The sequence below is a fragment of the Oncorhynchus mykiss genome, chromosome 16 (assembly GCF_057628025.1).
Source record: "Oncorhynchus mykiss isolate SJ-2025 chromosome 16, ASM5762802v1, whole genome shotgun sequence".
In the NCBI taxonomy this organism is placed as follows: domain Eukaryota; kingdom Metazoa; phylum Chordata; class Actinopteri; order Salmoniformes; family Salmonidae; genus Oncorhynchus; species Oncorhynchus mykiss.
This window is the reverse complement of record NC_143037.1, coordinates 28,308,229-28,334,888: the sequence shown is the minus strand read 5'-3', so window position 1 is coordinate 28,334,888 and position 26,660 is coordinate 28,308,229. Positions and strand designations below refer to the sequence as shown.

At 42.5% G+C, this 26,660-nt stretch overlaps 1 protein-coding gene across 2 annotated transcripts in view; it reads left to right on the top strand.

Annotated features, from left to right (window-relative positions):
* Positions 1–26,660, top strand: part of itgam.1 (integrin, alpha M (complement component 3 receptor 3 subunit), tandem duplicate 1) — a 60,065-nt gene that overhangs the window by 19,884 nt on the left and 13,521 nt on the right. For both annotated transcript variants that reach the window (XM_021565550.3, XM_021565552.3), the window contains exons 13-23: positions 952–1,092; positions 1,207–1,419; positions 1,614–1,747; positions 8,982–9,124; positions 15,119–15,273; positions 16,994–17,125; positions 17,326–17,399; positions 17,669–17,810; positions 18,009–18,107; positions 20,472–20,551; positions 20,650–20,733. In XM_021565550.3, coding sequence (XP_021421225.3) covers positions 952–1,092; positions 1,207–1,419; positions 1,614–1,747; positions 8,982–9,124; positions 15,119–15,273; positions 16,994–17,125; positions 17,326–17,399; positions 17,669–17,810; positions 18,009–18,107; positions 20,472–20,551; positions 20,650–20,733 — 1,397 coding nt within the window. The remainder of the gene's footprint in view (positions 1–951; positions 1,093–1,206; positions 1,420–1,613; positions 1,748–8,981; positions 9,125–15,118; positions 15,274–16,993; positions 17,126–17,325; positions 17,400–17,668; positions 17,811–18,008; positions 18,108–20,471; positions 20,552–20,649; positions 20,734–26,660) is intronic.

The window sequence follows — 26,660 nt, the reverse complement described above, 5'->3', positions numbered from 1 at the left end:
TGGCACTCCAAAATGTCCCAGAAACATCACAAATTGTCCTTTTGTTCGATAATGTCCTTCTTTATGTCCCAAAAATGTCAATTTATTTGGCGCTTTGATTCAGAAATACACCGGTTTCAACTCGCCCAACATGCCTACAAAGTATCTAATAAGTTACCTGCAAACTTGGTCCAAACATTGCAAACAACTTTCCTAATCCAACTTCAGGTACCCTAAAACGTAAATAATCGATACATTTTAAGATGGGAAATACTGTGTTCAATACCGGATAAAAACAACGTGAAGCGCGGTCCAGGTCATGTGCACCAAACAGTAAAATTCAGTAGAAAACAGTAGAATTTTTCTCAAAAGAAAAACATCAAACAAATTCTAAAGACTGTTGACATCTAGTGGAAGTCATAGGAACTGCAACCAGATTCCTGTTAAAAAGGGCTTCCCATAGAAAACTAATGGAAAACAGATTGACCTCAAATGTTTTCCCTGGATGGATTGTGCTCGGGGTTTGGCCTGCCAAATCAGTTCTGTTATACTCACAGACATTATTCAAACAGTTTTAGAAACTTCAGATTGTTTTTTTATACAAATGTACTAATAATATGCATATCCTGGCTTCTCGGCCTGAGTAGCAGGCAGTTTACTTTGGGCATGCTTTTCATCCGGACGTGAAAATAGTGCCCCCTATCCAAGAGAAGTTATTAATGTATCTTCCACTATCTCCCAGTCTGGCCCCAAGTCTGGGTAGGTTCATGGCCCAGGATGTTTGGACTTTTTGACCAAACACTGCTACAAAGCCTGACAGTAGAAATGCACCAATAATGTGGGCATGTATGCCAATGCATGATTTAATTAATAGTGAGAATAAAAAAATGAAGTGTTAGTTTGATCTGTCAGAAAGGTTATTTGTTATCTGGCGGGGAAATAATCATAATTGTGGTTCTCTCATTCTTTCAGATTGGCGCTTATTTTGGTGCAGAGGTCTGTGCAATGGATGTGAATAAAGACTCATATAGCGACCTAGTCCTCATATCAGCTCCGATGTTCACAGACAGAGACAGAGAGGGCAGGGTATATGTCTGTACCATCAATGACAGGGTAATTGGTAGATCTTTTTTTGATTCACCTCATAATTGACCAAATCTGACAAAACAATTGATAGAAACATGTTTCAGCCTGATCACTTTTACTGATTGCCTGTTTTTCTCCCAGTCTGGGGTGGCCTGTCAATTAAATGCTGAGATGACACTGGTGGGGGATGCAGGACAAATGGGCAGGTTTGGAACTTCTCTTGCCCCACTGCCTGACCTGAATATGGATGGATTTAATGATTTAGCAGTCGGAGCACCTCTAGAGAACGATGGTCAAGGAAGTGTCTACATATTCCATGGGACGAGTAGTGGAATCAGCAAAATCAAATCTCAGGTATATGGGAGAAAGATAGAAATTGAATGAGGGTGGAGGATATGAGCATAAAGAGAGACAGACAGACATTGTCTCCATTCTTTAAACTAAAGTGTAAATCCACTAGAGAAACACAGCAGAGATAATTGAAGGTGTAATAGAAAATTGGATTATATCTACTGTGTCTTTTTCTCTTTCTTTCTATCTCTTGATAGAAAATTTCAGCCTCAGATGTACAGTCTGGATTAAAGTATTTTGGACTGTCCATCAGTCAGACTTCCCTGGACATGAGTTTGGATTCTCTCCCAGACTTGGCCGTGGGATCAAAGGGGGCTGTTCTCTTACTCAGGTATCTCCAAATAATATTTCGAGCTTTGTTTCCATTGGCAATTAAATTCAAGCCAAGTTGGGCAGGCCTTGATGGGCACAGCTCGAATTGTTTATCCATTGCCTCTAGAATTTAGAAATTATGTCATGTTGTTGCTTATGAATTTGCCAATTTAGCTAACACTAATGGACTAATGTTGCTAGCTAACTAGAATTTGTAGAATGCCCTTGCTGATAGCTAAATGATCATAACTAGATAACTAGCTAACAAAATGCTGATAAACAATTTTATTTACTTTCCATTACCCCATAGTGCTAGTACCAGCTTGCCAAGTGTTTAGCTTGTTAGTTAGTTAAATGGTTACCATTGTCATTTGTTAACTCAATGAATAGGCAAGCTAGCTAGCTAAATTCTTACCTTGCTTACCATGGCATAGGCTACTAGCTAGCTAGCTAATATATATATATATATATATATATATATACAGTGCCTTGCGAAAGTATTCGGCCCCCTTGAACTTTGCGACCTTTTGCCACATTTCAGGCTTCAAACATAAAGATATAAAACTGTATTTTTTTGTGAAGAATCAACAACAAGTGGGACACAATCATGAAGTGGAACGACATTTATTGGATAATTCAAACCTTTTTAACAAATCAAAAGCTGAAAAATTGGGCGTGCAAAATTATTCAGCCCCTTTACTTTCAGTGCAGCAAACTCTCTCCAGAAGTTCAGTGAGGATCTCTGAATGATCCAATGTTGACCTAAATGACTAATGTTGATAAATACAATCCACCTGTGTGTAATCAAGTCTCCGTATAAATGCACCTGCACTGTGATAGTCTCAGAGGTCCGTTAAAAGCGCAGAGAGCATCATGAAGAACAAGGAACACACCAGGCAGGTCCGAGATACTGTTGTGAAGAAGTTTAAAGCCGGATTTGGATACAAAAAGATTCCCCAAGCTTTAAACATCCCAAGGAGCACTGTGCAAGCGATAATATTGAAATGGAAGGAGTATCAGACCACTGCAAATCTACCAAGACCTGGCCGTCCCTCTAAACTTTCAGCTCATACAAGGAGAAGACTGATCAGAGATGCAGCCAAGAGGCCCATGATCACTCTGGATGAACTGCAGTGATCTACAGCTGAGGTGGGAGACTCTGTCCATAGGACAACAATTAGTCGTATATTGCACAAATCTGGCCTTTATGGAAGAGTGGCAAGAAGAAAGCCATTTCTTAAAGATATCCATAAAAAGTGTTGTTTAAAGTTTGCCAGAAGCCACCTGGGAGACACACCAAACATGTGGAAGAAGGTGCTCTGGTCAGATGAAACCAAAATGGAACTTTTTGGCAACAATGCAAAACGTTATGTTTGGCGTAAAAGCAACACAGCTGAACACACCATCCCCACTGTCAAACATGGTGGTGGCAGCATCATGGTTTGGGCCTGCTTTTCTTCAGCAGGGACAGGGAAGATGGTTAAAATTGATGGGAAGATGGATGGAGCCAAATACAGGACCATTCTGCAATGATCCAAAACAGAAAGCAAAATCTACAATGGAATGGTTCAAAAATAAACATATCCAGGTGTAGAATGGCCAAGTCAAAGTCCAGACCTGAATCCAATCGAGAATCTGTGGAAAGAACTGAAAACTGCTGTTCACAAATGCTCTCCATCCAACCTCACTGAGCTCGAGCTGTTTTGCAAGGAGGAATGGGAAAAAAATTCAGTCTCTCGATGTGCAAAACTGATAGAGACATGCCCCAAGCGACTTACAGCTGTAATCGCAGCAAAAGGTGGCGCTACAAAGTATTAACTTAAGGGGGCTGAATAATTTTGCACGCCCCATTTTTCAGTTTTTGATTTGTTAAAAAAGTTTTAAATATCCAATAAATGTTGTTCCACTTCATGATTGTGCCCCACTTGTTGTTGATTCTTCACAAAAAAATACAGTTTTATATCTTTATGTTTGAAGCCTGAAATGTGGCAAAAGGTCGCAAAGTTCAAGGGGGCCGAATACTTTCGCAAGGCACTGTATATATATATATATATATATATATATATATATATATTTAAATAAGATGTATCTAGCTTGCTTTCAATGTATCAATATGACCTGGCTAGCTAAAATCCATGATAGCAACATTGGCTAACTAGCTCCCCAGCAAACGGAGGACATCCTAAGGATCCTTCATTTTACTAGTCATTAGGATGTCGCATGATGGTCCTCTGGGAACATTCTCTCAGGGACCTTTGTCTAGTTCCCTGTCAGTTTCCTGGACGGTGTTGAGGACCATGTCAGGACGTTTTCAGGACATTTGTTTACCAGTCGTCAGGACGTTGCGTTATGGTCCCAGGTGTCCCAAAACATTATAAGTAAAGTAATAAAATGTGATGGGAATTTTACGATAAGTGGGACCGTGTTCAGCTAAAGTTTAAAAAAAACGTTTATCAACGGTAACATTTGACACAATCACTTTCATAGTACTGACTTTTCAATATGACCCCATCTGGGATTAAAACTCACAACCTCTGATTTGGATTACACTGATCTTTCTGCAGCGCCACAATTTCACCATATCAGTTAAACTGACTATTCTCTCATCATTGATTTGATTGACTTAATTCAGCACTGAGGGTTTTCTGTATAGTTGTCTAATGTTGATGGGGGCATATTACTCTATTTTAATGTTACTCGTGAATCACTATGATTAAATACAATAGTTTTTCTTGAGTGAATTTTTTGCATTGAAGTCAAGTGTAATGATACAGGTGAATTGAGTCATTGACACAGACATGGTGGCTTAGCAGGATGATTGGAATGCTGTGAACTAAGAGGTTGTGAATTCAAATCCCAGGATATAATATTTGCCTTGAGGACATAATGTACATTTGAACATACACAATGTAATCATGTAAGTTGAAAAAACTATGTTAAAAGCACTGGTTTGTGTATGTGGGTTTTCCCGTCATGTTATCAACAGACAAAGACCTTTGACTGAATCAGTGGTTCACCAATCAGGGCCATAACGGACTCTTCAATAGTAAAAAGGTGTGATGTGTAATGAAACTGATTATTTTAAAATGTTTCTGTCCTGATGATTGATACACTGAGGGTCAAATGCAACCAACAGGCTACATTTAACATGCAGCTGCAGGTTAGCGCTGGACTTCTTAAAATGCGTCAAAGAATTAGATACCAGACAGATTTGTCTTGGTTCTCTACCCCCGGCCCCGATGAAATATCAACCTATCAGGAACATTGAAAATAGCAAGATTAGTAATTAATAAAACATAAATTGTTGGTCACATGTTTCATGAGCTGAAATGTAAAAAAAAAAAACTACATAAAAATCCCAGAAATGTTAAATACCCATAAAAAGCTTATTTCTCCAATATTTTGTGCGCAAATTTGTTTACATCCCTGTTAGTGAGCATTTCTCCTTTGCCAAGATAATCCATCCACCTGACAGGTGTGGTATATCAAGAAGACGATTAAACAGCATGATCATTACACAGGTGCACCTTGTGCTTGGGACAATAAAAGGTCACTCTAAAATGTGCAGTTTTGTCACACAACACAATGCCACAGATGCCTCAAGTTTTGAGGGAGCGTGCAATTGGCATGCTGACTGCAGGTATGTCCACCAGAGCTGTTGCCAGAGAATTTATAGTTAATTTCTCTACCATAAGCCACCTCCAATGTTGTTTTAGAGAGTTTGGCAGTACGTCCAAACGGCCTCACAACTGCAGACCCCGTGTAACCATGCCAGCCCCGGGCAGCTGATGAAACTGTGGGTTCGCACAACCAAAGAATATTTGCAGTCAGAAACCTTCTTAAGGAAGCTCATCTGCATGCTCGTCGTCCTCACCAGGGTCTTGAGCTGACTGCAGTTTGGCGTCGTAACTGACTTCAGTGGGCAAATGCTCACCTTCGATGGCCACTGGCATGCTGGAGAAGTGTGCTCTTCAGGGATGAATCCCAGTTTCAACTGTATCGGGCAGATGGCAGATAGCGTTGTGTGGGTGAGTGGTTTGCTGATGTCAACGTTGTGAACAGAGTGCCCCATGGTGGTGCTGGGGTTACGGTATGGGCAGGCATAAGTTATGGACAATGAACATAATTGCATTTTATCAATGGCAATTTCAATGCACAGAGATACTGTGACGAGATCCTGACGAGATCATTGTCGTGCCATTCATCTGCCCGCCATGACCTCATGTTTCAGCATGATAATGCATGGCCCCATGTCGCAAGGATCTGAACACAGTTTGTGTAAGCCAAAAATATCCCAGTTCTTCCATGGCCTGCATACTCACCAGACATGTCACCCCTTGAGCATGTTTGGGATGTTCTGGATCGAAGTGTACGACAGCGTGCTCCAGTTCCCGCCAATGTCCAGCAACTTTGCACATTGAAGAGGAGTGGGACAACATTCCACAGGCCACAATCAACAGCCTGATCAAGTCTATGCAAAGGAGATGTGTCATGCTGCATGAGGCAAATGGTTGTCACACCAGATACTGTTTTTCTGATCCACACCCCTACCGTTTTTTAAGGTATCTGTGACCAAGAGATGCATATCTGTATTCCCAGTCATGTGAAATCCATAGATTAGGGCCTAATGAATTCATTTCAATTGACTGATTTCCCTATATGAACTGTAACTCAAGTAAAAATTGTGCCATGTTGCTTTTATATTTTTGTTCAATGTAAAACCATCCCCCCTCTCAATGATGACATATAGCCTTAACATATGAAACTGTTTGAAATGTAATATTCCCTTCCAGAAATGAGCCCAATAAAAAATTCAAGAAAGGTAATATCTTTAGGTCCTGTACATGGTCCATTTTGCTGGCAGGTGTGCTATTTTAGCAATAAGCATTATCACCTGATGCATGGCTGAAGCATGGGGTTGCTCATCTGCATTGTTTACCCTAATGGCACTAGAGCCTAAAAAAAATTATGCGATTTTTGCAGTGAATATAGGCCTACCGTTTATGCACTCGAATGGCCGTTACGCACTTCCTGCAGTTACTTTTTTTATTGTCATGCCAGACACATTTTATTGTCATGCCAGATTGTAAAACCCTGCCAATTGCGCAAAAACTGTAGTTGGGAAATAAATCAAACAGTACTGGAAATCTGGGATCCTGCTCTTTTCAATAATTGCCATCAAAAGTGTTGTCTTTTCCGAGATTGCATTTAGGAATGTTGCACAGTGTCTGGACTTATTAGAACACATTTCTTTCCATGCAGCAATCAGATGTATGAGGAGTTGCGTGGTCTTGCCACCGGACAGTTGATATTCTGCTGATGAATAATTGGCACAGCTTCGGGAATGAATCTGTTTTTTAAGCAATTATATTGAACAATTTATTTTTCACTATATATATATATTCTTTCCTGATTGAGTAGCCAGGATGTACTGAGGTGGTGCTCACTCGAGATGGAGAGAGAAGGTTTTGACATTCTTGACTCCAATTGGAAACCGAATGCTGGTTGATAACAAGTTTGAAGCATCAGATGTTGGGAAGATTATGAAGGATTAAATACAAATATAAATTATTATTGTCTGTTTTGGAGTGTTTTTAAATGTACTGGCCCAAGCAGACCATATGAAAGATTGATTAACTGGCCTTGTAAGCTTGGCAGATGTGGCCAGGACAGCAGGCAGCCATGAATGTTGAGCCCTGCCCATACATACCCCACAAGACATGCCACCAAGGGTCTCTTCACAGTCAACAAGCCCAAAACGAATTCACGTCAATGCAGAGTATTATACAGAGCCATGATCGCATGGATTTCTCTTCCATCTCCAATTACTCAAGAAAAACAGCAAAATTACCTTTAGATTGATTAAACAACTCATGGAACGGCGGGGACTGTGAGGACACACACACAAACACTCTAACACACAATATATTTGTTGTATTTTTTTTTGCATTCTAAATTTGTGTGACTGTCCTTGTCTATAAGTGGATCAGTGTTTTGTTACTTCATGTCATTTTTTTGTAGACTCCAGGAAGGAACTAGAAAAAAGTCTCCCAGAAAACGTTCCTTGTGAACATTGCATTACATCCTGATGAAAGGAACAAATTAAATATTGTGAATCTCCTAAAAATGGTTCTAAGGACGTCCACTGAACAAACTGGGTACTAGACAAAAACTTGCAGGGAACCATGACAGAACATTCTAAGAGGGTCTTAAAAACATCCTTTGGGATGTCCCCCGAACAAAACGGGAACTAGACAAAAACCTACACGAGACCATGACACAACGTCCTCAAATCATCAAAGGGGACATCCCCGGAACAAGCTGGGAACTAGTCAAAACCTCCACAGGACCACGACACAAAGTCCTAATGACTCATTTTTGTTTGCAGGGTCGTTTCAAGCTAACATTAGCTAGCTGCTAACCAAAAACGACACTGTTCTAATAAAAGGTTATTGTTCAGCAGCCTGGTCTCATAGTGAATGTAAATCCAGGACACTCAAATTAGTATGATATCTTACATTTGGAATCGTTGCATAAGACAGAATGTTGCAAAAACACAAGGAGGGTGGGCTTATTACGCAAATGTGAAGCAACCCAAAGGTAGCTACTTTGCAACTACTTAGCATGTTAGCTAACCCTAACCTTAACCGTTTTACCTAACTCCTAACCTTCACCCCGAACCCAGCTAACATTTGCCACCTATTTAACATTATCAACAAAAAAATTGGAATTGGTAACATTTAATACATTTTGCAAATTCCTAACATATTGAACGTTTGGCAAATGTGTAACACTTTGTACGTAACATACCACATGAATTGTAATTTGTCAAATCCAATCCGAAATGGATGATGGGAATCCACAAATTAACACATACCATGAGAATGTAACATATCATAACATAACATAAGTGGAGTGTCATGTCTGACTATTGCAGTAGCTCAGCTAGCTAGCAGCAACAAATCCAAAGCCAAATGTATCAGCATTGAGCGAGTGATCAGCTAGCTGGTGGTTGCATTGTAACGGCGTCAACAGCCTGAACCTAATCCAGCCAGCACCAGTTGTGAATCTGGGCTGTGTTGGCCCGGGACTCCCTGAACCAGCTCAAATTTGAAAATTGAGCCAGCTCGAATTTGGCCCTAATTTAGGTGTCAATGGAAATGAGGCTTTAGAGGCCAATAACTCACCCTTCATTGTGGAATGTACGTATACTTTGAGTATCAAACTGATACATTATATTTTTTTTCTTCCAGGTCCAGGCCTATAGTAACATTGATGGCACGAGTTTCCTTCAACCCACCCAAAATCCCCACCAACCAGGTGGACTGCAGTACACCTCTGAGAAACATTGTTAAAGTCTGTTTCACCATGACCAGACAAACAACAGACACAAAAGGTTTCTGACCTCAAAATTGTTCTTATCTACAGTGCATTCGGAATACTTTTTCAAAATTTTGTAACGTTGTAGCCTTATTCTAAAATGGATTAATAAAGTGTTTTTTTCCCTCATCAATCTATACACAATGCCCCATAATGACAAAGAAAAAAAAGGGTTTTAGAAATGCTTGCAAATGTATTAAAATTAAAAACTGAAATATCACATTTACATAAGTATTTCAGACCCTTTACTCAGTCCTTTGTTGAATAACTTTTGACAAAGATTACAGCCTCGAGTCTTCTTGGGTATGACACAACAAGCTTGGCACACCTGTATTTGGAGAGTTTCTCCAATTCTTCTCTGCAGATCATAAGCTCTGTCATGTTCGATGGGGAGCGTTGCTGCACAGCTATTTTCAGGTTTCTCCAGAGATGTTCGATCGGGTTCAAGTCCAGGCTCTGGCTGGACCACTCAAGGACATTCAGAGACTTGTCCCGAAGCCACTCCTGCGTTGTATTGGCTGTGTACCTTCGTCACAGTCTGAGGTCCTGAGCGCTCTGGAGCAGGTTTTCATCAAGGATGTCTCTGTACTTTGCTCCGTTCGTCTTTCCCTCAATCCTGTTAAGTCTCTTAGTCCCTGCCACTGAAAAACATCCCCACAGCATGATGCTGCCACCACCATGCTTCACCGTAGGGACGGTGCTAGGTTTCCTTCAGACAAGACATTTGGCATTAAGGCAAAATATTTCAATCTTGGTTTCATCAGACCAGAGAATCTTGTTTCTCATGGTCTGAAAGTCTTTGGGTGCCTTTTGGCAAACTCCAAGTGGGCTGTCATGTGGCTTTTACTGAGGAGTGGCTTCTATCTTAAAGGCCTGATGGGAAGAGTGCTGCAAAGATGGTTATCTGTCATGTACTGTCATGTTGTGTCTTGTCTCTGTCCTTTCCCTTCACCCTGTCTCCCTCTGCTGGTCGTTGTTAGGTTACCTTTTCTCCCCCGCTTTCCCCCAGCTGTTCCTTGTCTCCTCTTGACTACCTCGTCACCCCTTCTCCCACCTGTTCCCCTTTTCCCTCTGATTAGGTCCCTATATCTCTCTCTGTTTTTGTTCCTGTCCTTGTCGGATTCTTGTTTGTTGTGTTTCATGCCTGAACCAGACTGTCGTCATGTTTGCTGTAACCATGTCTTGTCCTGTCGGAATCTGCCGGTCCGTCTGAGCCTACCTATGTTTGGTAATTAAAGAAGCTCTGTTTAAGTTAATTCGCTTTTGGGTCCTCATTCACGCACCGTAACAGAAGAATCCGACCAAGAATGGACCCAGCGACTTCGGATCCTCTCCACTCAGCCGTCGGGATCCAGGGAGCGATGCTAGGCAGACACGAGCAGGAAGTGTCTGCTGCTCGACATGCCGTTGAGACCCTGGCCACCCAAGTCTCCAACCTCACAGAACAGGTTCACCATCTCCGCCTCGATCCACCGGCCACTTCCAGGGCTTTCGAATCTCCGGAGCCCAGAATCAATAACCCGCCGTGTTACTCTGGGGAGCCCACTGAATGCCGCTCGTTCCTCACCCAGTGTGATATTGTGTTTTCTCTCCAGCCCAACACTTACTCCAGGAGCACTGCTCGTGTCGCCTACGTCATATCTCTCCTTATTGGACGGGCTCGTGAGTGGGGCACGGCAATCTGGGAGGCAAGGGCTGAGTGTACTAACCAGTATCAGGACTTTAAGGAGGAGATGATACGGGTTTTTGATCGATCTGTTTTTGGGGAGGAGGCTTCCAGGGCCCTGTCTTCCCTATGTCAAGGCAATCGATCCATAACAGATTACTCTATTGAGTTTCGCACTCTTGCTGTCTCCAGTGGCTGGAACGAGCCGGCCTTACTCGCTCGTCTTCTGGAGGGTCTCCGCGCAGAGGTAAAGGATGAGATTCTCTCCCGGGAGGTTCCTTCCAGCGTGGATTCCTTGATTGAACTCGCTATTCGCATTGAGCGACGGGTTGATCTTCGTCACCGAGCTCGTGGAAAGGAGCTCGCGCTCTCCGTCGCCCCCCTCTCCGCATCACTACCATCTTCCTCTGCCGGCTCGGGTGCTGAGCCCATGCAGCTGGGAGGTATCCGCATCTCGACTAAGGAGAGGGAACGGAGAATCACCAACCGCCTCTGTCTCTATTGCGGTTCCGCTGGTCATTTTGTCACTTCATGTCCAGTAAAAGGCCAGAGCTCGTCAGTAAGCGGAGGGCTACTGGTGAGCGCTACTACTCCTGTCTCTCCTTCAAGATCCTGCACTACCTTCTCGGTCCATCTACGCTGGACCGGTTCGTCAGCTTCCTGCAGTGCCTTAATAGACTCTGGGGAGGAGGGCTGTTTTATGGACGAGACCTGGGCTCGGGAACATGACATTCCTCTCAGACAGTTAAAGGAGCCCACGGCCTTGTTCGCCCTGGATGGTAGTCCTCTCCCCAGGATTCAGCGTGAGACGCTACCTTTAACCCTCACTGTTTCTGGTAATCATAGTGAAACCATTTCTTTTTTAATTTTTCGTTCACCTTTTACACCTGTTGTTTTGGGCCATCCCTGGTTAGTTTGTCATAATCCTTCCATTAATTGGTCTAGTAATTCTATCCTCTCCTGGAACGTCTCTTGTCATGTGAAATGTTTAATGTCTGCTATCCCTCCTGTTTCCTCTGTCTCTTCTTCACAGGAGGAGCCTGGTGATTTGACAGGGGTGCCGGAGGAATATCACGATCTGCGCACGGTGTTCAGTCGGTCCAGGGCCACCTCTCTTCCTCCACACCGGTCGTATGATTGTAGTATTGATCTCCTTCCGGGAACCACCCCCCCCCCCCGGGGTAGACTATACTCTCTGTCGGCTCCCGAACGTAAGGCTCTCGAAGATTATTTGTCTGTAGCTCTTGACGCCGGTACCATAGTCCCCTCCTCCTCTCCCGCCGGAGCGGGGTTTTTTTTTGTCAAGAAGAAGGACGGGTCTCTGCGCCCCTGCATAGATTATCGAGGGCTGAATGACATAACAGTGAAGAATCGTTATCCGCTTCCTCTTATGTCTTCAGCCTTCGAGATCCTGCAGGGAGCCAGGTTTTTCACTAAGTTGGACCTTCGTAACGCTTACCATCTCGTGCGCATCAGGGAGGGGGACGAGTGGAAGACGACGTTTAACACTCCGTTAGGGCACTTTGAATACCGGGTTCTTCCTTTCGGCCTCGCTAACGCTCCAGCTGTCTTTCAGGCATTAGTTAATGATGTCCTGAGAGACATGCTGAACATCTTTGTTTTCGTTTACCTTGAGTACATCCGTTCTGCCAAACGACTTAATGCGCGTCAGGCGCGTTGGGCGCTGTTTTTCGCTCGTTTCGAGTTCGTGATTTCTTATCGTCCGGGCTCTAAGAACACCAAGCCTGATGCTTTGTCTCGTCTCTTCAGTTCTTCAGTAGCCTCCACTGACCCCGAGGGGATTCTCCCTGAGGGGCGTGTTGTCGGGTTGACTGTCTGGGGAATTGAGAGGCAGGTAAAACAAGCGCTCACTCACACTCCGTCGCCGCGCGCTTGTCCTAGGAACCTTCTTTTCGTTCCCGTTCCTACTCGTCTGGCCGTTCTTCAGTGGGCTCACTCTGCCAAGTTAGCCGGCCACCCTGGCGTTCGGGGTACGCTTGCTTCCATTCGCCAGCGTTTTTGGTGGCCCACCCGGGAGCATGACACGCGTCGTTTCGTGGCTGCTTGTTCGGTCTGCGCGCAGACTAAGTCCGGTAACTCTCCTCCTGCCGGCCGTCTCAGGCCGCTTCCTATTCCCTCTCGACCGTGGTCTCACATCGCCTTAGATTTTGTCACCGGACTGCCTTCGTCAGCGGGGAAGACTGTTATTCTTACGGTTGTCGATAGGTTCTCTAAGGCGGCTCATTTCATTCCCCTTGCTAAGCTTCCTTCTGCTAAAGAGACGGCACAAATCATCATCGAGAATGTTTTCAGAATTCATGGCCTTCCGTCAGACGTCGTTTCGGACAGAGGTCCGCAATTCACGTCTCAATTTTGGAGGGAGTTTTGCCGTTTGATTGGGGCTTCAGTCAGTCTCTCTTCCGGCTTTCACCCCCAGTCTAACGGTCAAGCAGAACGGGCCAATCAGACTATTGGTCGCATCTTACGCAGTCTTTCTTTTCGCAACCCTGCGTCTTGGTCAGAACAGCTCCCCTGGGCAGAATACGCCCACAACTCGCTTCCTTCGTCTGCGACCGGGCTATCTCCTTTTCAGAGTAGCCTCGGGTACCAGCCTCCGCTGTTCTCATCTCAGTTCGCCGAGTCCAGCGTCCCCTCCGCTCAGGCTTTTGTCCAACGTTGCGAGCGCACCTGGAAGAGGGTCAGGTCTGCACTTTGCCGTTATAGGACGCAGACTGTGAGGGCTGCTAATAAGCGTAGAACTAAGAGTCCTAGATATTGTCGCGGTCAGAGAGTTTGGCTCTCCACTCAGAACCTTCCCCTTAAGACGGCTTCTCGCAAGTTGACCCCGCGGTTCATTGGTCCGTTCCGTATTTCTCGGGTCATTAATCCTGTCGCAGTTCGACTTCTTCTTCCGCGATACCTTCGTCGCGTCCACCCGGTCTTCCATGTCTCCTGCATCAAGCCCGTCCTTCGCGCCCCCGCTCGTCTTCCCCCCCCCCCCATCCTTGTCGAGGGCGCACCCATCTACAGGGTCCGTAGAATTTTGGACATGCGTCCTCGGGGCCGTGGTCACCAGTACCTCGTTGATTGGGAGGGGTACGGTCCTGAGGAGAGGAGTTGGGTTCCCTCTCGGGACGTGCTGGACCGTGCGCTGATCGAGGATTTCCTCCGTTGCCGCCAGGTTTCCTCCTCGAGTGCGCCAGGAGGCGCTCGGTGAGTGGGGGGGTACTGTCATGTACTGTCATGTTGTGTCTTGTCTCTGTCCTTTCCCTTCACCCTGTCTCCCTCTGCTGGTCGTTGTTAAGTTACCTTTTCTCCCCCGCTTTCCCCCAGCTGTTCCTTGTCTCCTCTTGACTACCTCGTCACCCCTTCTCCCACCTGTTCCCCTTTTCCCTCTGATTAGGTCCCTATATCTCTCTCTGTTTTTGTTCCTGTCCTTGTCGGATTCTTGTTTGTTGTGTTTCATGCCTGAACCAGACTGTCGTCATGTTTGCTGTAACCATGTCTTGTCCTGTCGGAATCTGCCGGTCCGTCTGAGCCTACCTATGTTTGGTAATTAAAGAAGCTCTGTTTAAGTTAATTCGCTTTTGGGTCCTCATTCACGCACCGTAACATTATCCTTCTGGAAGGTTCTTCCATCTCCACAGAGGAACTCCAGAGCTCTGTCAGAGTGACCATCAGGTTCTTTGTCACCCCCCTTCTCCCCCAATTGCTCAGTTTGGCCGGGTGGCCAGTTCTAGGAAGAGTCTTGGTGGTTCCAAACTTCTTCCATTTAAGAATGATGGAGGCCACTGTGTTCTTGGGGACCTTCAATGCTGCAGAATTTTTTTTGTACCCTTCCCCCAGATTTGTGCCTCAACACAATCCTGTCTTGGCGCTCTACGGACAATTCCTTCGACCTCATGGCTTGGTTTTTGCTCTGACATGCACAGTAAACTTTGGGACCTTACATTGACAGGTGTGTTTCTTTCTAAATCATGTCCAATCAATTGTATTTACCACAGGTGGACTCCAATCAAGTTGTAGAAATATCTCAAGGATACAGAATACACCTGAGCTCAATTTCAAGTCTCATAGCAAAGGGTCTGAATACTTTTGTAAATATGGTATTTCTGTTTTTTATTTTTAATACATTTGCTAAACATTCTAAAAATCTGTTTTTTCTTTGTCATTATGGGGTATTGTTTGTAGATTGCTGAGTAACATGTTTTATTTAATCAATTTTAGAATAAGGCTGTAACGTTAAAAACATTTGGGAAAAGTAAAGTGGTCTGAATACAGGCACCGTACATATGCATGCGAGTAGCTTATCCTTTTCATTAAATGCAATCTCTTTTGCTCCAGATCTTCAAGCAAAGATTAACTATACTTTAACTCTGGATGTGACCCGCCAAGCTCCAAACTATCGTGCTTATATCAGTCCAAAGATACGGGAGGAAACGAATACTATTACATTAAGACTTCAAGAGCAATGCTTCTCTCATAACTTCTTTATTGAGGTAGGTTTGAAACTTAGCCCTCCATTTGGGTTTGCCAAAAAGTTATCAATCAAGAAAATGACCAGTATTAGTATAACCTCATGCCCAACAACACAGCGCTCATATACCAAAAACTTGAATCTGGCATTCAGGTGAGTGAACTTAGTCGGCAAAGTATTTTTAATTTGTCATTATTTGAGCTTGGCTCCAAATCAGAAATAAATGCATAGGCGGGAAAATCTACAGATTATCTATTTTATCTCATTCTGATGATATCTAGTGGGCCATGAGGAGAGTAACTACAATGTTGTTGATTCATCCTTAGTTTTCTCCTATCACAGTCATTAAACTCTGTAACTGTTTAAAAGTCACCATTGGCCTCATGGTGAAATCCCTGAGTGGTTTCCTTACTCTCTCCGCCCTTCTTTGCGAGGCATTGGAAAAGCTCCCTGGTCTTTGCGGTTGAATCTGTGCTTGAAATTCACTGCTCGACTGAGGGACCTTACAGATAATTTCATGTGTGGGGTACAGAGAGTGCGTCCATGCAACTTATTATGTGACTTGTTATGCACATTTTACTCCTGAACTTATTTTGGCTTGACATAACAAGTTTTATTTTTTTACTTATTGACTCAAGACATTTCAGCTTTTCATTTGTCACTGGCCAGGCCAATGACAAAACAAATCTACATTTAATTAAATTACAATTCAGGTTGTAACAACAAAATGTGGATAAAGTCAAATGGTGTGAATACTTTCTGAATGCACTTGGTGACTACCACGACTCAGGATATGACCCAGATGCAGACACAGGAGGCGGATAGTACAGTTCTCAGATTATTTATTGTAAACACGGGGCGGCAAAGGGCAGGCAAAGGGCAGGTCGAGGACAGACAAGGGTTTGTGATCAGGTCAGAGTCAGGCAGGTACAGGACGGCAGGCAGGTTCGGGGTCAGGGCAGGCAGAGGTTCGTAATCAGGTCAGAGTCAGGCAGGTACAGGACGGCAGGCAGGCTTGGGGTCAGAGCAGGCAGAATAATCAGAACCGGGAACACTAGGAAACAGAATTTTTTCCTTTTCTGACGGTTATGGTTTCATACTCGCAAAGTAGCCTACAACGTCCCATCTCTCATTGAATTGGACCCACTTTACAGTAGTAACGAGAAACTATCCAGAGCTAGGCTACTGTGTATACGTCTGAATAGTCTACTGTAATTTCAAATGTCTCAAGTAAACTATATTTAATTTATAAACATAAAACATAATATATAGTTTCATAACCATTGCAGAATAAATTCCTGGCCACCTTTTCTGTACATGATAGGTTCATATGACGAAGAAGCTTTAGCCTACAACAATACAGCAAACAAGGGCGTTACTGTCACCATAAGTTGAATGATGTGCCTTTTTCAGGTGGAGTTTTAGTGCTCTAAGCAGTCAAAAGTATTTTTCGGGATCCAATGAGAGAATAGCAGCTGAAACTTTGGAATGACATACTATGTGACTATTATGTGGAGTACACATCAAATTGTATCAGCTTTAAGTCTGGGCTTTATGGCTGTCACATGTCGACAACCTCAAAAGCGTATGCTCATTGGTTTCTCCCCTCTGTCATTACTAAACACTCTAAAGGATACAGCCATAGAGCCTTGACATGTCAATGTTAACAATATCACAGTACAGTAAACCTCTTTAGAGGAGTTTGAATGATAAAATGTCTCTGAAGATTCTATTTTTTATAGGCTTGCCCAGAAGACTCCCTCAATGAACTGTCCAATGAACTTGACTTCACATTTGAAGGGTTGCCAACAACATCTCCTGGTGGCCTCAGCTCTAGCCTTTCCCCGCGGTCTCCGACTTCAACATATCATCCTGTATGTTTCTTCTCTTAACTTTTGACAATAAAAACTGTGTCAAAGTTGATTTGAAATCCCTCAAAAAAGGCTGTTGAGAGTGTGTGTGTGTGTGTGTGTGTGTGGAGGGGGGGGGGGGTAAAGATACATCTATATCCTAGTCATTGTGAAGAAGGTAACGTGTTAAGTGAACTTGGTGAACATCTTTCTTCATCCCACAGTTAGGTTTTGAGATCAACTGTGGCGCTGATAACAACTGCATTGACAACCTGAAAGTGGATTTTAATTTCACTAGGTAAGATAACTAGCATTGACTCAGAGCCTTTCTGTTTTTCTACTGGGTAAGATTACACTTTTTTTTAAAGTAAAAAGTATGATGATTAGAATGTCGATTAGAGCGTTGCAGCAGCTGACGAGTAAAATGGATGAAGATGAAAATGATGATGAAGATGGATAGGATGATGATGTCAATGATAGGCAAAGGTTGAGGAAAACAAGCATGATGTAATGACAATGAGAATAATTTCTTTATTACTTTTGCGCTCTCTTTCTCACTTCTCTCAGGAGTTCAGAGGTGAGGGTTGGCATAGATGAGGTGATAAATGTGACAGTGTCAGTCGAAAGCAGGGAAGAGAACTCTTACAACAGCCACGTTATTCTCAAATACCCTGCAGGACTTTCATTCAGGAAGTTCACCATACTCCAGGTAAGAGTACATATAAGGAAGGAGAGGGAGTGAGTAGCTATAAACTCGGTGTTTGAGGGGCAGGAAGGATTTATATTGTTTAAGTGATAGTCATTTCTGTAGGTCCAGTATGTACATTTCCAGTGTTTCATTGGTAATTTCAGTGAACTATTGCCTGAAGTTGACATAAATTGTCATTGTCCTGTCATTGCTCTCCAGGGAAGAGTGGAGTGTAACTCATCAGACAGTGTGGGAAATGTAATGTGGGGACTAAGTGACTGCACCATTGACAAGCCAATCTTCAAAAGCGATTCTAAGGTCTGTCTCACTTACAACATATGTTCATCATTACAATAACAGTAAAATGAGACTGTATTGTAATAACATCCCTATTACTTACTAAATAAAACATCCTATTGAACTGTAGAAGCAATCTGTACTCCCTGCAAAAAAAAAATGTCATTAGGACGTCCACAGAAAGTCAGGAAATGGTTACCGAAAGTCGTCAGGAAATTGTTTCATGGTCCTGTGGAGATTTTGTCTAGTTCCCTGTTTTGTTCCGGGGCCGTCCCCAAGGACAATTTTAGGATGTTCTGTAGACATTGTGTCATGGCCCTGTGTAGGTTTTTGTCTAGTTCCCGGGGATGTCCCTAAATACGTTTTTAGGGACTTCTCAAGATATCATTTTTTCCTGTCATCGGGACATTGTGTGATGGTCACAAAGGAATGTTCTCCAGGTGACTTTTGTCTAGTTCCCTCCATGTTCCTGGGATGTCATTGAAGGTCAAGTCAGAATGATTTTAGGACGTTCTCAGGACATTCAGTGTATCAGTCATCAGGATAGTCTGATAGTCCCCCCCAAAAAACATTATACCCACCTACCTGGGGATTCACACACTCGTTTCATTACACATCACCCCTAGTTACTGTTGTCGAGCCCATCAAGGCCCTGATTGGTGAACTACTGATCTATTAACAGCTCTTTGTCTGTTGGTAGGTTTAGGGACACCTACACACAAACAGTGCTTTTAACATACAGTGTTTTCAACATATTTGACACACTTTGACATACATGAATACATTGCACATGTTCATTTATACAGTAAGTATTATTCAACATGTCCTCACCTGGCATTTTAACTCACAACCTCTTGGTTCACCGCATTCGGATTGTCCTGCTATGCCACCATGTCTGTGTCAATGCCTGATTCCACCTGTATTGCTACAGTTTGCACTTCTAAGTAAATTAAGCTTGGTTAAAAATACACTCAAGAAAAACTATTTTATTTCTTAGTGATTCAGGAGTTACATTAAAACAGAGTAATATGCCCCACTAACATTAGACAACTATACAGAAAAGCCACAAATTGCAGAAATAGATCAATCAAATCGATTAGAGAATAGTCAGATTAACTGATAACTAAAATACCAGTGCCAATGGCACTCTTTTGCTAAGTGCAGAGATGTGTTATAGGCAAGAAATGTGTGGGGGACTTCTGAGTATGCTCCAGATCTTGTGGTGCAGCAGACATCTATATATTACAAATCCAGAGGTTGTGAGTTCAAATCTCAAATGGGGTCATATTGAAATGTAAGTACTCTAAAAGTGATCATGTTATATGTAATTTTATTGTCATTTACATTATTTTAGCTGAACAGTGTCCCACTTAGCTCAAACACCCTCTCCCATTTCATTACTTAACTTATAAAACAAATGTCCTGAGGATGTCTTGAGGATATCCTTATATTGTCCTCAACAATGTCCTGTTAACTTAGAGGGAACTAGACAAAGGTCCCCCAGAAAACGTTCCCTTGGGACCATCACACAAAGTCATAATGATTAGTAAAATGTATGTCCTGAGAATGTAAAAAAACAAAGTCCTGACATGGTCCTCAGTGACGTACTGGTACTGTACCTTACAGGGATCTAGACAAAGGTCCCCCAGAGAACATTTCTTTGAAAAAGAAAAAATGCATGTCTTGGGAACATACAAAAAACATCTTTAGATTTGTTCTAGTCCCCAGAACAAGCCGTGAACTAGACAAAAAAAACTCCAGGGAACCATGACAGTACATTCTAAGAGCATCCTTTAACCATCGTTGGGGACGTCTCCATAACGAAGATAAAATAAAAAAAACAGGGGACCATGACAGAACGTTTTAAGAATGTCCTAAAATCGTTCTAGGGGACATCCCCAGAACAAACTGGGAACTAGACAACACATCCACAGGACCATGCCACAACATCCTTTTCTCCATTTTGTGACATTCTGGGAAATTCCTAACGACCAATTATTGTTTGAAGGCCAGGACCTGCCTGAAACGTCTCCTTCTGAACTTTGACATTGAATGCCCCAGGGATAACGTCCTTTCAGAAACAAATAGGAGCCTATTTGTAAAATTCCCTAGTCGTCACCAAAATACCTTTTTTATAACTTTATACTGTGACCAAACCGGGATCTGTACTGAACATCCCTTTATGGTCCCAATGATAATGTAACGTTTTAAAGTCCATAGAACGTTCTCAGAACGTCAGTGGGATAACGTCTCACTGAAACCCTAAAAGGGAATTTATGGTAATGTCGCCTAATGCCCGTATGACATACTTTTTTTGCTGCGCTTCTACAGGAGTCTAAGGTAATATTTTAAATAAACATTGTATTCTCCTTCCCTTCATCTCAGGCTCTCTTAGTAATTTCCTATGGGATTGATAGAAACACTCAATTTGGCCAAATGATGACATTCACTGCAAATGCCTCAAGGTATGTGCGGTACACACTCAGATAAAGTTATCATGTCTTATGATGTTTTGTCTAGCAATATTTGTAGTAACTGCATTACCCCGTCTCATCCTGTTTAGTGGAAATACACACTCGCCAAAGAGTGAACTTTCCAAAGTGAAAGAGATTGGTGTGAAATACAGCATTTTTGTTGTGATTAAAAGGTATGTGCTATTTAATTTTTATACCATATTTTCCTATATGTGGGTCTAGCTCGTTCTACAAATATAGGGCCTTTTATGTCCCTCAGACATTATTTGCGTACATTTTTTAAAAACACAACATTTTGCAGTTGGATCACGTACATCAATGCTCTAACTCAGGTGTGTAAAACTTAGTTTGCCCTGGGGGCTGCACAAGGTCTGGAGGGTCGCACTGAAAATGTGTTATGTCCTCACTGTCAAAATTTGCAAAAGATAGTCCTTATCCATCGTTTTTGGAATTTCCAATATTCCCTGACTGTCTAGCTTTAATTTCAGGAATTATAAACGAGATGTATACAGTCAATAAACTGAACAAATCAAAGAGGCTTGGTGGCACCTTAATTGGTGAGGACGGGCTCGTGGTAATGGCTGGAGCAGAATGAGTGGAACGGTATCAAACACATGGTTCCTATGTGTTTAATGCCATTCCAATCGCTCCATTCCAGCCATTATTATGAGCCGTCCTCCCTTCAGTAGCCTTCACTGGTATAAATATAGGTTGAAGTCTGGGCTCTGGCTGGGCCACTCAAGGACATTCAGAGACTTGTCCCAAAGCCACTCCTGCATTGTCTTGGCTGTCTGCTTAGGGTCATTGTCCTGTTGGAAGGTGAACCTTCGCCACAGTCTGAGACCCTGAGCGCTCTGGGGCAAGTTTTCATCAAGGATCCCTCTGTACTTTGCTCTGTTCATCTTTCCTTCTATCCTGACTAGTCTCCCAGTCCCTGCCGCTGAAAAACATCCCCTCAGCATGATGCTGCTACCACCATGCTTCACTGTAGGGATGGTGTCAGGTTTCCTCCAGGCGTGATGCTTGGCATTCAAGCCAAAGAGTTTAATCTTGGTTTCATCAGACTTAGGGCTGTGGCGGTCACGATTTTTGGCCGCCTGTGATTGTCAAGCAAATAACTGTCAGTTTCACGGTAATTGACAGTCTAATAACATAAACACATTCAGCATCTCCTTGACTTCCAGACATAGCCTACAAGCCACTGACGCAGACCTTTGGAACATCTGTTTGAAAAAGTATAATAAATCCATGTAATATAGCCTACACTTTCTCAAGAAATCCATTATTTACTTCAGACAGGTCTAAAGAAACATAATATGAAGAAAATGTAGTCTACTTCAGATGAACAAATCCGTGCAGGATTTCGCTACAAGCATACTCAGAGTTGTCCTGATGTTAGGTCCTGATCTGGCTATGCCAAATGGCTGTGGGCTTCACTACTTCATTCAGCGGACAGGATTTGCTTAGAATTCCGTGGCATTATTTTATATTATTTTATAGTATAAAGAATACAATTGAGAATAGCTGAATAAAATAGAAAGGATATTTTCTCCAAACAATTTGAGACACATGCCGCTATCCTGTGTTGAGCGGTAACAAATAAATAGGTTGTACTATATCCTTAATTTAGAGTTATTAACAACTTCTTAGGGATCAAATCCCTTTAGCGGGATCGATTTTGACAACATCCAGTGAAATGGCAGAGCGCCAAATTCAAATTAAATTACTATAAATATTAAACTTTCATGAAATCACACATGCAATTCACCAAATTAAAGCTACACTTGTTGTTAATCCAGCCAACGTATCAGATTTGAAAAAGGCTTTACGGTGAAAGAAAACCATGCTATTATCTGAGGACAGCATCCCATCAAACAAAGACAGACAATCATAATTCAACCCGGGACACGAAACTCTGAAATAAAGATATAATTCATGCATTTGACAAGCTTCTTCTGTTGGCACTCCAATATGTCCCATAAACATCCCAAATGGTCCTCTTGTTCAATTAATTCCGTCGTTATATATCCAAAATGCCCATTTATTTGGCGCGTTTGATCCAGAAAAACACAATTTTTAACTAGTGCAACATGACTACAAAATATATCATAAATTACCTGTAATCTTTGTCCAAACATTTAAAACAACTTTCCTAATACAACTTTAGGTATTTTTTAATGTAAATAATCGATACAATTTAAGACGGGATAAACTGTGTTCAATACCGGAGGAAAACAAAGTGAGCGAGCTTTTCAGGTCATGTGCCTCTATCAAACAGTACACTTCACCCGACCCTTGTTCTGAACAGGGCGACTTCTTCATTACACAAAGGAAAAACATCAACCAATTTCTACAGACTGTTGACATCCAGTGGAAGCGATAGGAACTGCAAGCAAGTGCTTTACAAATCCAGATGCCCATAGAAAACCATTGAAAAGATAGTGCCCTCAAAAAAAGAAATTCCTGGATGGTTTGTCCTCGGGGTTTCGCCTGCCAAATAAGTTCTGTTATACTCACAGACATCATTCAAACAGTTCTAGAAACTTCAGAGTGTTTTATATCCAAATATACTAATAATATGCATATCCTAGCTTCTGGGCCTGAGTAGCAGGCAGTTTACTTTGGGCACGCTTTTCATCCGGAAGTGAAAATACCACCCCCTAGCCTTAAGATGTTTTAATGTATCTTTAGTTGTTCTACAAACGTTGAGCTATATGTTTTGATTTTTAATACTTTGTAAGGCTGCATGATGCGACTCTAATGATGATTTGAAAAAAGTTGCTTGAAAGATCTTTCTTTGTTTTTTGTGCGGACTCTACACTACATCAGTCTCTCATTCACAATTTGACAAGCACTTGATAACGCCTCAAATTCCCCGGCGGCATCCCCTTTGTGTGGCCGTAATGCACCCTAAAAAAAACTTGCCTTTCGCGACAACTGGCTGTTGTGCCCTTCTCCCTGAGTGCTGCGTACTACGAAGCACCTCTCACTCACATGGCTCTCCGTCATGTGATCGGGTCTTTCTCACAGGCTGCAAGTGAAGACAGACTCATCGGGGACGCAACTGTGTGTATCCTTATCCAGTTCCGATGTGCAAATTGAAGATATTGGAAGAACTGTCCACATTTGCATTTCGTCAGCCAACAAGATGAGTAGGCCTAACGAACAGCAAAAGCACTAGCCTATGTCAATCTACTATTCCACATAGTACAAAAGTTGACATTCTTTTCTGTGAGGGAAATAAATATGTGACTCAACACCTGGATTTGGTCTTATGTAGCAACATTTTACATTGTTTTTTACAAAAGTGTTTTACATTGGATAAAAGCAGAGACTCCGAGCTACAAAATGGTATATCATACACTGCATTTGTGAGGAACAATGGGAAATTAATTCTGCTTTGAAAGTTGATAAACTTGTAAACTCACTTTTGAGAAAATGGCCTTTGAATGTTTTGGTAACTAGTGAAGAGATCTTCTTTGTCTACACCCATTCAGCATCGTTCACACCCTCTTAAGCTTTAGCCCCACCCATCTCGTTTTGCTGTCGGAGCGTTCAGAGCGCACACTTTGTTTACCTCTGGATAACATGAAAACAGCCTAATCAGCTCTGCTAGCAACAATTTCATTACGCTTTTTTGTACGTTTAGTACGTTTACTAACAACGGCCATATTCAACGGGTGTTGTACACTTTAGCTTAAGACATGTAGCTAGCTAGCAAGCTAGGTAAAGAATGAACCTAGTTAGGTAAAAAAAAAGGTGTAAGATCACACGTCCCATAAAGTTAGCCAGTTAAACAACAATGAACACAGTGCCAAATCATGTCATGACTATATGCTGGGAATATGCTGGGAGCTAACCAACCAGGTTCAATGTTAGCTAGCTAACATTAGTTTCTAACTAGAAAAGCAAACGCCTCTGGGATACAAATAATAACGTGAGCTAGGGAGCCAGCCAGCTAACGTTAGTTAGCTAGCTAACAGTACAATTTTGCTTGAAATAAACCACTTTCTGTCAAAATTCGAAACGTTTAATATCTGAAAATGTAGCTAGCTATCTTACCTGTATACATCATCATGCATGATGAACGCGTCTCCCTGTCACTAATTCCATGACATGGTTGCCCTTAGTTTGAAGATGTAATCCGGACACAGGTGTTTTCTCCATCTCTTTAGCTATCATACTCTAATTCCAATGATTTCAAAATATGATCCTCCAGAAAGTTCTGGAGCTCCACTACACAATGCATTAAAAAAGTTGAATTCGACAGATTACCAACACAGACTGACCAGCTCAAATAGACAGAAGCCTTCTTTATGGCAGACCAATCCGAACTGCTTTCTCCCCCAATTGCATAGCCTGTAGAAATGTTGTGCAACATGAGCTCATAGGATCTCATGAAGTGTTTGGTTAGATTTTCGAATACATTTCATTTATGTCAGTGATTAAAGGAACAATAGAGTGCTGAGTACAAGGCAGTTAGCAAGTTTGGTAGGCTACTAATGACCATCAGCAGCATCAGAGCTTGGAGAAGCCTAATTGCCATGACCAAACGGTCACATGTAATTTAACTGCCTTCATGACTCGTGACCGCCAGTGTGGTGGTAATACAGTCAATACAGTCAGGAATGGCTTCCGTCTGGCCACTCTACCATAAAGGCCTTATTGGTGGAGTGCTGCAGAGATGGTTGTCCATCTGGAAGGTTCTCCCATCGCTCCACAGGAACTCTGGAGCTCTTTGAGAGTGACCATCGGGGTTCTTGGTCACCTTACTGATCAAGGTCCTTCTCCCCCGATTGCTCAGTTTGGGTCTTGGTGGTTCCAAACTTCTTCCATTTAAGAATGATGGAGGCCTCTATGTTCTTTGGGGACCTTCAATGCTGCAGCGATTTTTTGGGGGATACAATTCCCCAGATCTGTGCCTTGACACAATCCTGGTAAAGTAGACCTTACACAGCCTGGAGGTGTGTTGGGTCATTGTCCTGTTGAAAACAAATGTCCCACTAAGCCCAAATCAGATGGGATGGCATATCGCTGAAGAATGCTGTGGTAGCCATGCAGTTTAAGTGTGCCTTGAATTCTACATAAATCACAGACAGTGTCACCAGCACAGTACCCCCACACCATAACACCTCCTCCTCCATGCTTCACAGTGGGAAATACACATGTGGAGATCATCCATTCACTAACACCGTGTCTCACAAAGACATGGCGGTTGGAACCCCAAATCTCAAATTCAGACTCCAGACCAAAGGACACATTTCCACCGGTCTAATGTCCATTGCTCGTGTTTCTTGGCCCAAGTAAGTCTCATATTGGAGTCCGTTAGCAGTGCTTTCTTTGGAGCAATTCGACCATGAATGCCTGATTCACGCAGTCTCCTCTGAACAGTTGATGTGTCTGTTATTTGAACTCTGTGAAGCATTTATTTGGGCTGCAATTTCTGAAGCTGATAACTCTGATGAACTTATCCTCTGCAGCAGAGGTAACTCTGGGTCTTCCATTCCTGTCTTCATGAGAGCCAGTTTCATTATAGGGCTCAATGTTTTTGTGACTGCCCTTTCTTGAAATTTTCCGTATTGACTGACCTTCCTGTCTGAAAGTAACGATGGACTGTCGTTTATCTCTGCTTATTTGAGCTGTTCTTGCTATAGTATGGAATTTTACCAAATAGGGTTATCTTCTGTATACCACTCCTACCTTGTCACAACACATCTGATGGGCTCAAACGCATTAAGAAGGAAAGAAATTCCACAAATGAACTTTTAAGAAGGCACACCTGTTAATTTAAATGCATTCCAGGTGACTATTTCATGAAGCTGGTTGAGATAATGCCAAGAGTGTGCAAAGCTGTCAGTTGAAGAATCTCAAATATAAATTATATTTAGATTAGTTTAACACTTTTTTTGGTTACTACATGATTCCATATGTGTTATTTCATAGTTTTGATGTTTTCACTATTATTCGACAATGTAGAAAATAGTAAAAAAATGAAGAAAAGCCCGTGAATGAGTAGGTGTTCTTAAACTTTTGACCGGTAGTGTATGACTCAAGCTTAATCTAGCCCAGCTGTTCGGAACATTTGTCTTCACTAAATCTT